General features: G+C 34.9%; 1 protein-coding gene across 1 annotated transcript; it reads right to left on the bottom strand.

Annotated features, from left to right (window-relative positions):
- Window positions 1–5740: 5740 nt before the first annotated feature.
- Window positions 5741–6172, bottom strand: LOC141719782 (uncharacterized). The gene has a single exon (XM_074522152.1). The coding sequence runs from the start codon at window positions 6170–6172 to the stop codon at window positions 5741–5743; it is 432 nt and encodes a 143-aa protein (XP_074378253.1).
- Between the last annotated feature and the right edge of the window lie 7749 nt (window positions 6173–13921).

The following is a 13921-nucleotide window of genomic DNA, read 5'->3' as shown; positions in this document are numbered from 1 at the left end:
AAAATAACAAAGTCAACTAATTTCTAGAAGAAATTAGGCTTTAATATTATTTTTAATGAAAAGAATTCATTTTTCTGAGTCAAAGGGCTTTTCGTTTCGATCGAATCGGACTAACGGTCTAATTAATGTCAATTAAATACAAATAAATCAGTTTATTATTCAATATAAACAATTTTTACTAATTTTTAAACCCTAAAATAATTTTTAAATAATTATTTAAGAAACAATCAAAAATGATTTTTCAATAATTTTTGGAATTAAAATGAATTTATTATGATTTATTTAAAATTATTTGATTAATTATCAAAATAATTAATCATTTTTAAAGAATTAATAATTATTAAATAAATAAATAATAAATAAATAATAATTTAGAAAATAATTAAATCTGATTTTTAGAAAATATTTCAGAATTATTTATAATATAAATCTATTAATTAAATAATTAATTAATCAATTTATAAAATAAATAAAACTGATTTTTTTAATTAATAAAAATAAAAATAAAACAAAATTCCGGAAACACTTGTCAGAATCCAGACATCTGAGAATTCAGATCAAAACCGGATTAACCAAACGGGTCAACCGGGTCACAATCCGGGTCATGAAGAACATGACCGGATTATTTCTAGAATCCGGCGACTTTACCGGATTCCGGTGAGTCTAAAACAGTCCCAAATCAATACCGTTTGGTACCGTTTTTGGGTGCTCTTTATTGCAAATCACATCAACAACTCAGTCCAAAAATCCGTTCATCAAAACCATCCCTACAACAACTTTTTCGGCCAAAAACAATATGAACTCCGACCAACATATGAAATCACTCATCTGTACATGAAACTCGATGACTTATAGTGCAAAACAAAGCTAAGAACACGTATAATCAAAGCCCTAACAATTCAGGAACCAAATATTCAACAAAATCACGAAGCTAGGTTTTGAAAATTGAACATAAACCCTAGTACTGGAATCACTTGATTTGATGATGTAATCTGCTCGAAATCACCGGTTTAATTCTCGACCGGACCCTGTTCTTCCCGACCCGATTTGCAGAGAATTTTGTAATTTTTTGATTTTTAATTACTTAATTAATAATAATTAAATAAAAATTAGGCTATTTATAGTAGTGAAATTAATACTCCTAAATAAAATTAAGGCCCTAATTCTACACTTTTTAAAATTAATAGGCCCCTAATTTTATAATTTTTGAGTATTAAAATTTAATTTATAAATATTTTATATATACAATATATATGCCAAAATTTCCCAAAAATTGTGAATAATGCAAAAATACATAGAAATGGTATAAATGAAAGTCCTAAAATTTTATAAAAATAAAAATGTGATTTTTGTGGGGGGTTTTTAACACCCAGCGGGACCCGGAAAAGTCATTTTTCGTAAAACGAGAAAATTTATAAAATGCCTAGATGTTCAGAATAATGCGATGGTAAAAGCCATTTGATGAATAATAAGACCCATTATTTTATTTGAAATATCTGCTTTAAAAACATGATTCGGGTCGTAAAACTTTTGAAATGAAAGCTATAAATGATAAATAAAATATTTGAAAAATATCGTAAAAAAATACCAGGATGTCACAGAATGCACATAACACATAGCAATTAGGGTTTGACAGTTAATTCCATATAAATGACACATTAACACACATAATTTATTATAAATATGATTTAATACAGATGTAAATTTCCCAGACGTTACACATCTCATACAAGTCAAACACCAAAGCACAAAATCAACAAGTATAGTCTCTAGTTAGAAAATCAATTGTAAATCAACATGCAAGTACTATATCCAACATGCAATTGCTAAACTCAACATGCAAATACTAAACTTAAGGCATCTTGATGGAAAAATAGCATGCAAGGGTTTAATCTTAACAAAACAACATTTATAAGGAGTAAGACTTTAAAAATCAACATGCATGGTCATTTGTCATGAAAACTTTCCAAAATCAACACTTTACATTCGGCTCCTAAGAAATCATTGTCAAATGTTTATGAACAATGAGTATGACTTGGTAAAATAGAAGTGTTACACCCCTCCAAGATCATATCTTGCTCATTTCTATAAGCCACCTTGGTTGCAACCTTGAGTTCATAAGAATTAAGGCCTCAACCTCGGCTTTACCAATATGCACACAAAACTCACCTTAAAATGATGTTACTCCACTAAATGATGAATTTATTGGCTTGACTAACTTGAGAAGTGAAATAAGATGAAGAAAAAGTGAAGAAAATGGCAAGAATGGGGGTGGGGATGGGCTTGGCCGAGAGGGAGTGAAGAGATGAGAGAGTGAGGTTTGTGAGTGGGTGTGTGTGGAAAAATGAGAGCACTCGCTTTGTTTTTGTTACTAAAATATGATAGTGGAATGGAGAATGTACATAATTGTCCCTCTTACTAGTAGTGACAAAAATGCATGCAAGGTTAAAGATGTAATCTTGCAAGTTAGTGGGGTTAGATTTGACGGTCTTAGCCTTGGACCCTATTATAAGCTTAAATGCATGCAAGGGTATGCTAGTAATTCAATAATTAATAAAAGCATGATTAAAATGAATGAATTTTAATAAATAAAATACAATTCCATAAATCACAAAATTAATACCATAAATACTATGAGATTTTAGAATTTTTATAAAATTATTTTCAAAAATTTTGAACAAGAATATATTTTAAAAGAATTTTCTAAGATAAATTTACTATTAAACAAGCCATAATAAATATAATTAAAAATTCCAAGTCACATAGGAAAATTGCAAGTAATTTGATTCTAAGCCGAATAATTATCTATCGCTTAATCGCAACCACAGTAACTCAAATATAATTTACTCGCATAATGAAATTAACTTGCGTACAATTAGTCATATGCCTATAAATAATCTAACAATATTCGCAATGCCACACAATGAAGAACATATACGAACACATTGAATTCTCATAATTCCTGACATCCAATACACATAAATATTATATAGCACAAAACAGAATATTATATTACATTCATATCAAATATTCACAGGTGTTACAAACTCCCCCCTTTAAAGGATTCTGTCCCCAGAATCTAAGCAAACAAATGAGGATACTTATCTAACATATCACTTTCTAATTCCCATATCGACTCTTTAACCTTGGGATTCCTCCACAAAACTTTTACTAAAGGAACTACTCTATTCCTTAACATTTTATCCTTTTTATCTAAAATGCTAACCGACTGCTCGACATAAGACAAATCTGGCTCAATCTCTACTGGTTCATTCTCTATGATACATTTGGCGTCGGGGTTGAACTTCTTAAGCAATGATACGTGAAAAATATTGTGATTGTGTTGCATTTCAGGCGGTAAGGCCAACTCGTATGCCACTTTTCCAACTTTACCCAAAATCTCAAAAGGTCTGACAAATCTTGGACTCAACTTTCGTTTCTTGCCAAATCTAACTATCCTCTTCCAGGGTGACACTTTCAACATAACGGTTTCTCCTATTTCATACTCTACGTCCTTTCTGCGTGGATCAGCATACTTTATTTGTCTATCCTGAGCCGCGGTTAATCGATTTCAAATCAAATTTACCGCTCTTTTCATTTGTTGAATCAGTTCGGGGCCAATTACCTTTCGCTCTCCAACTTCATCCCAATAAAGAGGTGATCTACACTTCCTTCCATAAAGAGCTTCGTACGGGGGCATTCCAATACTGGCATGAAAGCTATTGTTATACGAAAACTCAACCAGGGGCGAATGTTCATCCCAAATTCCTTTGAAGTCCAAAGCACAAGATCTCAGCATGTCTTCTATGGTCTGAATCGTGCGCTCACTTTGTCCATCTGTCTGTGGGTGATAGGCAGTGCTCATCTTGAGTCGAGTTCCCAAATGTTCTTGAAATTGCTTCCAAAATCTGGAGTTAAAATGAGAGTCTCTATCTGACACAATAGATACTAGAACCCCATGACGAGTGATAATTTCCTTTAGGTACATATGAATCAGCTTATCCATTGAAAATCTCTCGTTGATCGGTAGGAAATGAGCCGACTTAGTCAATCGATCGATTATTACCCAAATAACATCGTGATTAGATTTTGTCCTTGGTAATCCAACTATGAAGTCTATCGTAATATGCTCCCACTTCCATTCAGGTATCTCTACGGGTTGAATTAGTCCACTCGGTTTCTGATGTTCGGCTTTTACCCTTTGGCAAGTGTAACATCTACTAATCCATTGTGCAATCTCCTTCTTCATATTTGGCCACCAAAAGTTATGTTTTAAATCTTGGTACATTTTTGTGCTTCTGGGGTGAATAAAAAATTCTGAGTTGTGAGCATCCTTCAAAATCTCATTCTTCAGTTCTTCCACATTCGGTATTCAAATTCTTGATGAGAATCTTAGAATCCCTTGGTTATCTTTTGAGTGCAAATCTCTTCTCCGGTAAACTCATTCATTCTTTCATTCATCACTTCTTCTTGGCAGTTCTTAATCTTTTGTAATAATTCTGGTTGAAAAGTCATTGTACAAATCATGTCTGTAGGTGTACTTGGAGCTCGAATCTCAATTCCCATTTTCTCAAATTTCTTTGATAACTCTTGGGCCATAGTCAACACATTCAAACTCTCCTTGCGACTTAAAGCATCCGCTACTACATTCGCTTTCCCAGAATGATAATTGATCGTGCAATCATAGTCCTTAATCAACTCCAACCATCTTTGTTGCCTCATGTTTAATTCCTTTAGAATGAAAATATACTTCAGGCTCTTGTGATCCGTATATACTCGCATTTTTCTCTATATACGTAATGTCTCCACAGCTTCAAAGCAAATACAATTGCAGCCAGTTCCAAGTCATGAGTCGGGTACCTTTACTCGTGAGGCTTAAGTTGTCTTGACGCGTAGGCTATCACCTTCTTGTGTTGCATTAAAACACAACCCAATCCTTTGTGTGATGTATCACTGAATATTACAAAGTCTCCTTGATCATCTGGCAGGGCTAATACTAGAGCGGTGACTAATTTCTACTTCAATTCTTGAAAACTCTTTTCACAACTCCCCGTCTATTCGAACTTCTCATTCTTTCGGGTCAATTTTGTCAATGGTACTACAATCTTTCAGAAATCCTTCACAAATCTTCGATAATATCCGGCCAACCATGAAACTTTTAACTTCAGTCGGGGTCTTCGGCCTTTCCCAATTCATTACAGCTTCTATCTTCGCGGGATCAACTCGAATTCCTTCGCTTCCGACAATATGCCCTAAAAATTGAACTTCTCACAGCCAGAACTCACACTTCAATAACTTGGCATATAACTTCTCCTTTCTTAAAGTCTCCAAAGATATTCTCAGATGTTTAGCATGTTCTTCCTCGGTCTTTGAGTATATTAAAATATCGTCGATAAACACAATGACAAACTTGTCCAAATACTCCTTGAATACTCGGTTTATTAAATCCATAAAGGCGGCTGACGCATTTGTCAATCCGAATGCCATAACTAGAAACTCGTAATGTCCGTATCTGGTTCTGAAAGCAGTCTTTGGAATATCTTCTGGCTTAATCTTCAACTGGTGATATCCCGATCGCAAGTCAATCTTCGAGAAGTAAGCTGCTCCCTTAAGTTGATCAAACAAATCATCAATATGAGGTAAAGGGTACTATTCTTAATTGTCAATTTGTTCAACTCTCTATAGTCGACGCACAGTCTCATACTTCCATCTTTCTTTTTCACAAATAGACTGGAGCACCCTACGGAGATACACTCGGCCTTATAACTCCTTCATCCAATAACTCTTGTAGTTTCTTGGCCAATTCCTTCATTTCTGCTGGTGTTATACGATAAGGTGCCTTCGGTACAGGTTCCACGCCAGGCGTTAAGTTGATAGAAAACTCAATTAGACGGTTATGTGGCAATCCAGGAAGTTCGTCCGGAAATATATCGGGAAATTTGCTAACTATCGTAATACTTTCTATATTCGGCCTTTCCTTAGATCTATCAATTACATGATCCAAATACCCTTCACATCCTTGTCTTAACAACTTTTTCACTTGAATCATCGTCAAAAATGTTTTAACTTGTTTATGTCCTTTAAACTCTACCTTCTTTTCTTGAGAGGACTTAAGAATCACTTTCTTCTTCTTACAATCTATCTGAGCACCATGCTCTTCTAACCAATCCATTCTTAATATAACGTCAAATTCTCCTAGTCGAAAAGGTATAAAGGAAGCAGGAATTATAGCCTGAAATCTCTACTTTACATCGGGGAAAATACTTTTAACAGATACTTGTTCTTGATTAACCACAGCGATAGATAGAGGTTCAAGTAACAGTTCAATTTCATAATTTAACTTAACAACAAAAGATTCAGATATTAAAGATCTAGTAGCTCCGGAATCAAATAGCACTTTAGCATTGACGTTATTGACAAAAAGCGTACCTGCTACAACTTCAGAACTCTGAACAACATCCTTGATATTCATGTTGAATGTCCGGGCCTGAGCAGGATAGAAAGGAGGAAACACTGGAGTTGCATATTCAGAAGGTTGATTTGAAGATAGTTGAAGAATTGGAACAGAAGATGTCATTGCTTGATTGTAAGGGGCGGCCGTCAATTGCATCAACTTGCTATTTCCGGGGGTCTTTCAATCCCTAGACAGGTGACCGGTCTTTCCACACTTGAAGTATGTAACAGGAGGCTTCAGGTTTCGGCACTCATTCGCATAATGACCTTTCGAATTACACTTGTAACAAATGACGTCGGCCTTATTACAGTTACCCACGTGTCTCTTGTTACAGAACTTACACTCCGGATTTGCTTGCTGGGATCTTTGTCCACTTGGCCCTTGAATCCTATTCTTCTGACTCTTAATATCACCCTTCTTAAAGCTTCGAGGTCCTCCTTGGTTTTGGAATCCAAACTTCTTGAAACTCCTTCCACTTTGGCTCCCTTGAGCCAATCCTTCTCTATTATTTCCAAAAATTCTTTTCTTACTCTCTTTCTCCTTTAAGTTTTGATCACTTTCTCCTTCAATTACCATTGCCTTCTGGACCACTTTAGCATATGTGGTCAATTCAAGGCAGCCACTCTGCTTCGTAGCCAAGGCTTCAATCCTTGTTGAAATCTTTTCGCTCTCTTCTCATCCGTGTCCACATAATCTCCGACAAACCTAGCCAATTCAGTGCATTTCTTCTCGTACTCTCCTACAGTCATTCCTTCTTGCTTCAATTCAAAGAAATTCAATTCCATTTGAGTCTGCATATACCTCGGGAAACACTTGTTAAGAAAATCTTCTTAAATATACCCCAAGTGATAACTTCTTCTCCTTCTAAAGCACGGGCTGACTCCCACCAATAGTTCACTTCATCTTTCAGGAAATAAGACACATAGTCAACCTTCTTTTCTTCACTTACAACAGCTAGCGTGAAAGCTTTCTCCATTTCTTTAAGCCAATATTGGGCTTCTATAGGGTCTTGAGTTCCATGGAACTCCAATGGTTTCACAGTTTGAAATGATTTGAAAGTTGTAGGGGTTGGTGGTGGTGGAAGTGGTTGTTGTTGAAGTTGTTGCTGAATGAGTTGTTGTTGAGCAAAGGTAACAGGTTGTTAGTGAAGTATTTGCATGAGTTGAGCCAAGTTGGGTGGTGGATCTTCATGATCCCCGGTATTGGTGTTGCGAGCTCTACGAGGAGGCATGGTTCTGAATATAGACAAGAAAGGTTTATTCATAGTTCAAATTTTGCATACGCAAGTTATAACAAGGGTAAATATCAAGTAATAAGGGCTTATTCAAGGGATATTTTAGGGAAAGATTTGACATGATCAAGTTCTAAAGGAATCAACAGAATTTAAACAACAAGGTTCTATTTAACCAAGTATATAGCATGGTAATGAGATAGAAATATTATAGAGATAATCAAAGTGCAAATTTAACATTAGTTCGAATGAAAAGTGCGAATAAAGTACGAAGAGGAAATAAAGTGCAAATAAAGTCTTGGCGAAACAATCCGGGTGCAAGGTACAAATGGAAATCAAAGTACTAATCAACAACGATGCTGGAAACAAGTGGATTATATGATAGTCTAAGAGGATGGTGGTGAGGGAACAGGGGCACAGAGACGGCTAATCACTCGGCGGAGCTTGTCGGCAATGGAGGTAAGAGTGATCTGACTCTGTCTCTCACGGTGTGGAATCATCAACGCTAATCGGTCCTCAACCATCTGGATGATCTCCTCAAGCCTAGCTATTAGTCGGGTTGGTTGGGCTTGTCATCAAAGGGTACAACTGGTCTACCCTACGTCGAAGATTCGCGTTCTCGCCCTCCAATCAATCAACCATCAATACATATTAAAGGCTTGTTAAGCTTCCTAAGACTTCATTATACATATTTAGACCAAGGAACCATGAAGGCCTAACCTATAACATGATGATAATCAACCAAAAGTCAAGTTTACCCAAATATGCCCTGTTCTGAGTTGCTCTCGGGTTTATGTGTGTGCGCCTAACCAAATGCAAGTTTTTATGCAATCTAAAGCCACTGGACTCAAGTATGAACTAATTCCCAACTCCCTTGAGCTCAGGCCTACCAAGGCCTTGCTAAAACTTACCTAAAATGACCTAAACCTCTAGTACAAAAATCTTCCCAACTAAGATCAATGCGACTCCTTCCACCTTAACTTCCTTCATTACACCAAAACCAAATAACAATCGACAACCAACCCAGTAAAGCCATAACATACACTAATACCTACTGACTAACAATATTTAAGTCTCATTTTCAATTTATTTAGCAAGAAGATCACTTTTAAAAACAAGTAAAGTAACACATCACATAGCAAGCCGTCACTTAGCATTTTTAAGCAAAAATTCGAAGTAAACATGCATGGTAACTTCTTGACACCTACTGATCTTAAGCTCATATCATCATTTATAATCTAAACTAGCATTTTTATCAAGGGAAACATGGTATACAACTCACAAAAATCATGTATCGAGAGGTTAAAAGAACAACTATAATAGCAATATCATGACTTCGAGTTGTTAAGCAAAAATTCGAACTATACTATCAAAGTAATCAGTTGACATCTACTGAATATAATCAATTATCATCATGGAATACTTTATCTAGCATTTTATAACCAAAAACCACAGCATGCATCTCATACAAGTCAAACACCAAAGCACAAAATCAATAAGTATAGTCTCTACTTAGAAAATCACTTGTAAATCAACATGTAAGTACTATATCCAACATGCAAGTGCTAAAATCAACATGCAAGTACTAAACTTAAGGTATCTTGATGGAAAAATAGCATGCAAGGGTTTAATCTTAACAAAACAACATTTATAAGGAGTAAGACTTTAAAAATCAACATGCATGGTCATTTTTCATAAAAACTTCCCAAAATCAACACTTTATATTCGGCTCCTAAGAAATCATTGCCAAATGTTTATGAACAATGAGTATGACTTGGTAAAATAGAAGTGTAACACCCATCCAAGATCATATCTTGCTCATTTTTATAAGCCACCATGGTTGCAACCTTGAGTTCATAAGAATCAAGGCCTCAACCTCGGCTTTACCAACATGCACACACAAAACTCACCTTAAAATGATGTTACTCCACTAAATGATGAATTTATTGGCTCGACTAACTTGAGAAGTGAAATAAGATGAAGAAAAAGTGAAGAAAATGGCAAGAATGAGGATGGGGATGGGCTTCGGCCGAGAGGGAGTGAAGAGAGGAAAGAGTGAGGTGTATGAGTGGGTGTGTGTGGAAAAATGAGAGCACTCACTTGGTTTTTGTTACTAAAATGTGATAGTGGAATGGAGAATGTACATAATTGTCCCTCTTACTAGTAGTGACAAAAATGCATGCAAGGTTAAAGATGTAATCTTGCAAGTTAGCGGGGTTAGAATTGACGGTCTTAGCCTTGGACCCTATTATAAGCTTAAATGCATGCAAGGGTATGCTAGTAATTCAATAATTAATAAAAGTATGATTAAAAAGAATGGATTTTAATAAATAAAATATAACTCCATAAATCACAAAATTAATACCATAAATACTATGAGATTTTAGAAGTTTTATAAAATTATTTTCAAAAATTTTGAATAAGAATATATTTTAAAAGAATTTTCTAAGATCAATTTCATATAATTAAAAATTCTAAGTCACATAGGAAAATTGCAAGTAATTTGATTCTAAGCCGAATAATAATCTATCGCTTAATCGCAACTATAGTAACTCAAATATTATTTACTCGCGTAACGAAATTTGCTTGCGTATAATTAATCATATGCCTATAAATAATCTAACAATATTCGCAATGCCACACAACGAAGAACATATATGAACACATTGAATTCTCATAATTCCTGACATCCAATACATATAAAAATTATATAGCACAAAACAGAATATTATATTAGATTCATATCAAATATTCACAGGCGTTACACTCAAATTTGACGATGTTGAGATGATTTGTGATGATAGTGATGATGAAACTGATGAAGAACCAATATCTATGGACAATACAGAAAATTCTATAACTAATGAAGCACATAATTCAACATCAGTCGAAAGACCAAGTGCATCATCCGTTGAAAGATAATTTGTATCATCCGTCGAAAGGCAGAGATCAACATCCATTGAGCCATCATTAGAAGTTGAAATCCAATACAGATCACAATCAGAATTTACCCCAACTTCAGGTCAAAGATCCACAAACTCAGGGGGAGTTTCTGTTAATCAAAATTCATCCACTCATCAAGACAACTATGAGGCCTCTTCATCTAGAGCTAATCTACCACAACAGAGAAAATGGACAAGAGATCACCCATTTGAGCTAATTATTCGTGATGCATCTTCAAGAGTGCAAACAAGAAAACAACTCAAGAACAATGTCTTTATAGTAGTTTTCTATCACATGAAGAACCAAAAAAGGTAGAAAAAGCTCTGTTGGATCCTGATTGGGTTTTAGCAATCCAAGAGGAGCTAAACCAATTTGAAAGGAATAAAGTTTGGAAACTAGTACCCAAGCCTAAAGGAAAGAATCCTATTGACACAAAGTGGGTATTCAGAAATAAGATGGATGAAAATGGCATAGTAGTCAGGAACAAAGCTAGATTGGTTGCTAAAGGCTACTGTCAACAAGAAGGAATAGATTTTGATGAGACCTTTGCTCTTGTTGCAACACTTGAAGGCATCAGAATTTTTCTAGCCTGTGCAGCCCATGTCAATTTCAAAGTCTATCAATGGATGTTAAAAGTGCCTTTCTGAATGGATATTTGGAGGAGGAAGCCTATGTCAGTCAGTCTCCTGATTTTGAAGACCCCAGTTTTCCAGAATATGTCTACTATCTTTTGAAAGCACTTTATGGACTGAAGCAAGCACCTAGAGCCTGGTATGACACTTTATCAAAATTTCTCTTAGAGAATCATTTCACAAGAGGTACTGTTGATAAAAATTTATTCTTTAGAAATGTTAATGGCTCTAATATACTTGTTCAAATTTATGTAGATGATATTATATTTGGCTCTATAGATGAAAAACTTTGCAAAAAGTTTGCCAAACTGATGCAAAGTAAATATGAAATGAGCATGATGGGAGAACTACCTTACTTTCTTGGTTTATAAGTTAAGAAAATTAGTGATGGAATATTTATTAGTCAAACCAAATATATTTATGATCATTTAAAGAAGTTTGACTTAATGGATTGCACATCTACAAAAACTCCCATGGCCACTACAACTAGACTTGAATTAAACACTACTGAAAAGTCTGTGGATATTGCAAGCTATAGGGGCATGGTTGGCTCACTCTTATATTTAACAGCTAGTAGGCCAGATATAATGTTTGCTACTTGTCTCTGTGCTAGATTTCAGGCTGATCCTAGAGAATCTCATTTAGTGGCTATTAAGAGAATTTTCAGATATCTCAAAGGAATACCAAAACTTGGCATTTGGTATCCTAGAGATTTTGGTTTTGATCTAACTGATTACTCAGATACAGATTATGCAGGTTGTAAAATAGATAGAAAAAGTACAACAGGAACCTGTCAATTTCTAGGAAACAAGCTAGTATCCTGGTTCAGTAAAAAGAAAATTCAGTCTCTACCTCTACAGCTGAGGCTGAATATATTGTTGCTTGTAGCTGTTGTGCACAAATTTCATGGAAGAAAAAATAACTGTTGGACTATGGTCTACTGGTGAATAAGATTCATATTTCTGTGATAACACAAGTGCCATTGCAATTACTAAAAATCCAGTACAACACTCAAGGACAAAGCACATTGACATCAAGTACCACTTCATTAGAAGCATGCGATGAATGGTACTGTGGAACTTCATTTTGTTCCTAGTGAGAAACAACTTGCAGATATCTTTACCAAGCCACTTGATGAATCCACCTTTACTAGGTTGGTAAGTGAGTTAGGTATGTTTAATTACTCTTAATTTGTTTTGATGTCTAATCAATTTGAAATGCAGCTAGTGTGAAATTTGATATTTCCTGTCAAAAGATGTTCATTAGCCATTGAAAATGAATATCCGTTGAATTTTATCATTCGTTGAAGTATCAAACATTACTCTGGGTATTTTACCCTTATCCGTCGAATTGCTCTCAATCTTAGCCGTTAATTCTAGGCATTATCCGTTAAATTTACTTACAGCCTGTAAGTATATTTCGATGGATAATCATTAGAATTTTGACAATTTTCTTTATTTTTAAACGACTATTTTTGGAAAATTTGTTTGGTTACTTTATTTTTGGCTTTTACTTTTTAACCAATTATTTTTGAGATAGTATAAAAGCCAATTTCAATTTTACTTTCATTTTTCTCTAGCAATTCCTCTAACTCTTTCGTCTCCAAAGCAAAAGCTTTCTTCTCTGAAATTACTCGTATTCTCAGCAATGGCACCAGTAGTCAAGATCATGTCCCAAACTAGGTTTGTTTATGAAAAGAATAACTTTTTTGCACTAGTATACAAGGAGATTGCAGCTTTTGAAGATTACCACAGAATGATGGATTTCATTCGAAGTTGCAAACTGAAATATGCTCTGTTGGAGTCTCCTATTATCTATTGTGAAGTGGTTGAGGAGGTATGGACCACTGTTGTTTACAACTCAAAGGACAAAACAATTACCTTCACTCTTAAAGGTAAAAACTATTGCATTAACAATGATAAAATTCGTGTATGTTTTTAATTTCCTGAGAATAATACACTAGTTCCACACTGACACAGATTTGAGCTCTATGCTTATTTCTATGGGTTATTCTTTTGACCCTGTCAAGCTAGGTGAGGTTAGAAGAAAAGGCCTTAGAAAGGAGTGGACTCTTTTATTAAAGTCTTTTCTGGAAAAATTAGTAACTTTGATGATGTGAGATACTCACTTGTTAACATGCTATATATGTTTCTTAGTGACAAGTACCATAACTTCAGTGCATCTGTCTTGTATGAATTAGGATTTAAGCTAGGAGACATTAAGAAAAGGTCTGAAAATATATATTATGCTTGATTCTTTACGTTGCTAGCTAATTTTGTTTCTGAAGATCTTATCATTGAGAACCCAACCAACAAGCTTGATTGTTGGGTATAAGAAAGAAGGGTTATTACTGATTTGAACAGGGAAAACATCCTCAGTGAGGTTCCTCTAGTCTACTTGCAAATCATGGAGGGGCCTCAGGTAAGTGAGGTAAATACTTTTGTCCCTACTACTTATCTACCACCAGTTTCTTTGCAGACAACTGTAGTTATGGCATCTGTGACATTGACCAAACAGGTGCCTACCCAAGCCACTAAAGCAAAAGTTTTCAAAACCAAGTCTCAAAGACCCCACTCTAGTTCCTCTAAAAAGGAACTAGTTTCAAAATCTACTAAAACCAAAGAGGGGAGTGTGAAGGGGAGTAATTCTGGTGAGGGACAG

This window comes from Apium graveolens, chromosome 4 (genome assembly GCF_009905375.1).
Source record: "Apium graveolens cultivar Ventura chromosome 4, ASM990537v1, whole genome shotgun sequence".
Lineage (NCBI taxonomy): Eukaryota > Viridiplantae > Streptophyta > Magnoliopsida > Apiales > Apiaceae > Apium > Apium graveolens.
The sequence above is the reverse complement of the archived record's forward strand: the minus strand, read 5'-3'. Positions and strand labels throughout refer to the sequence as shown.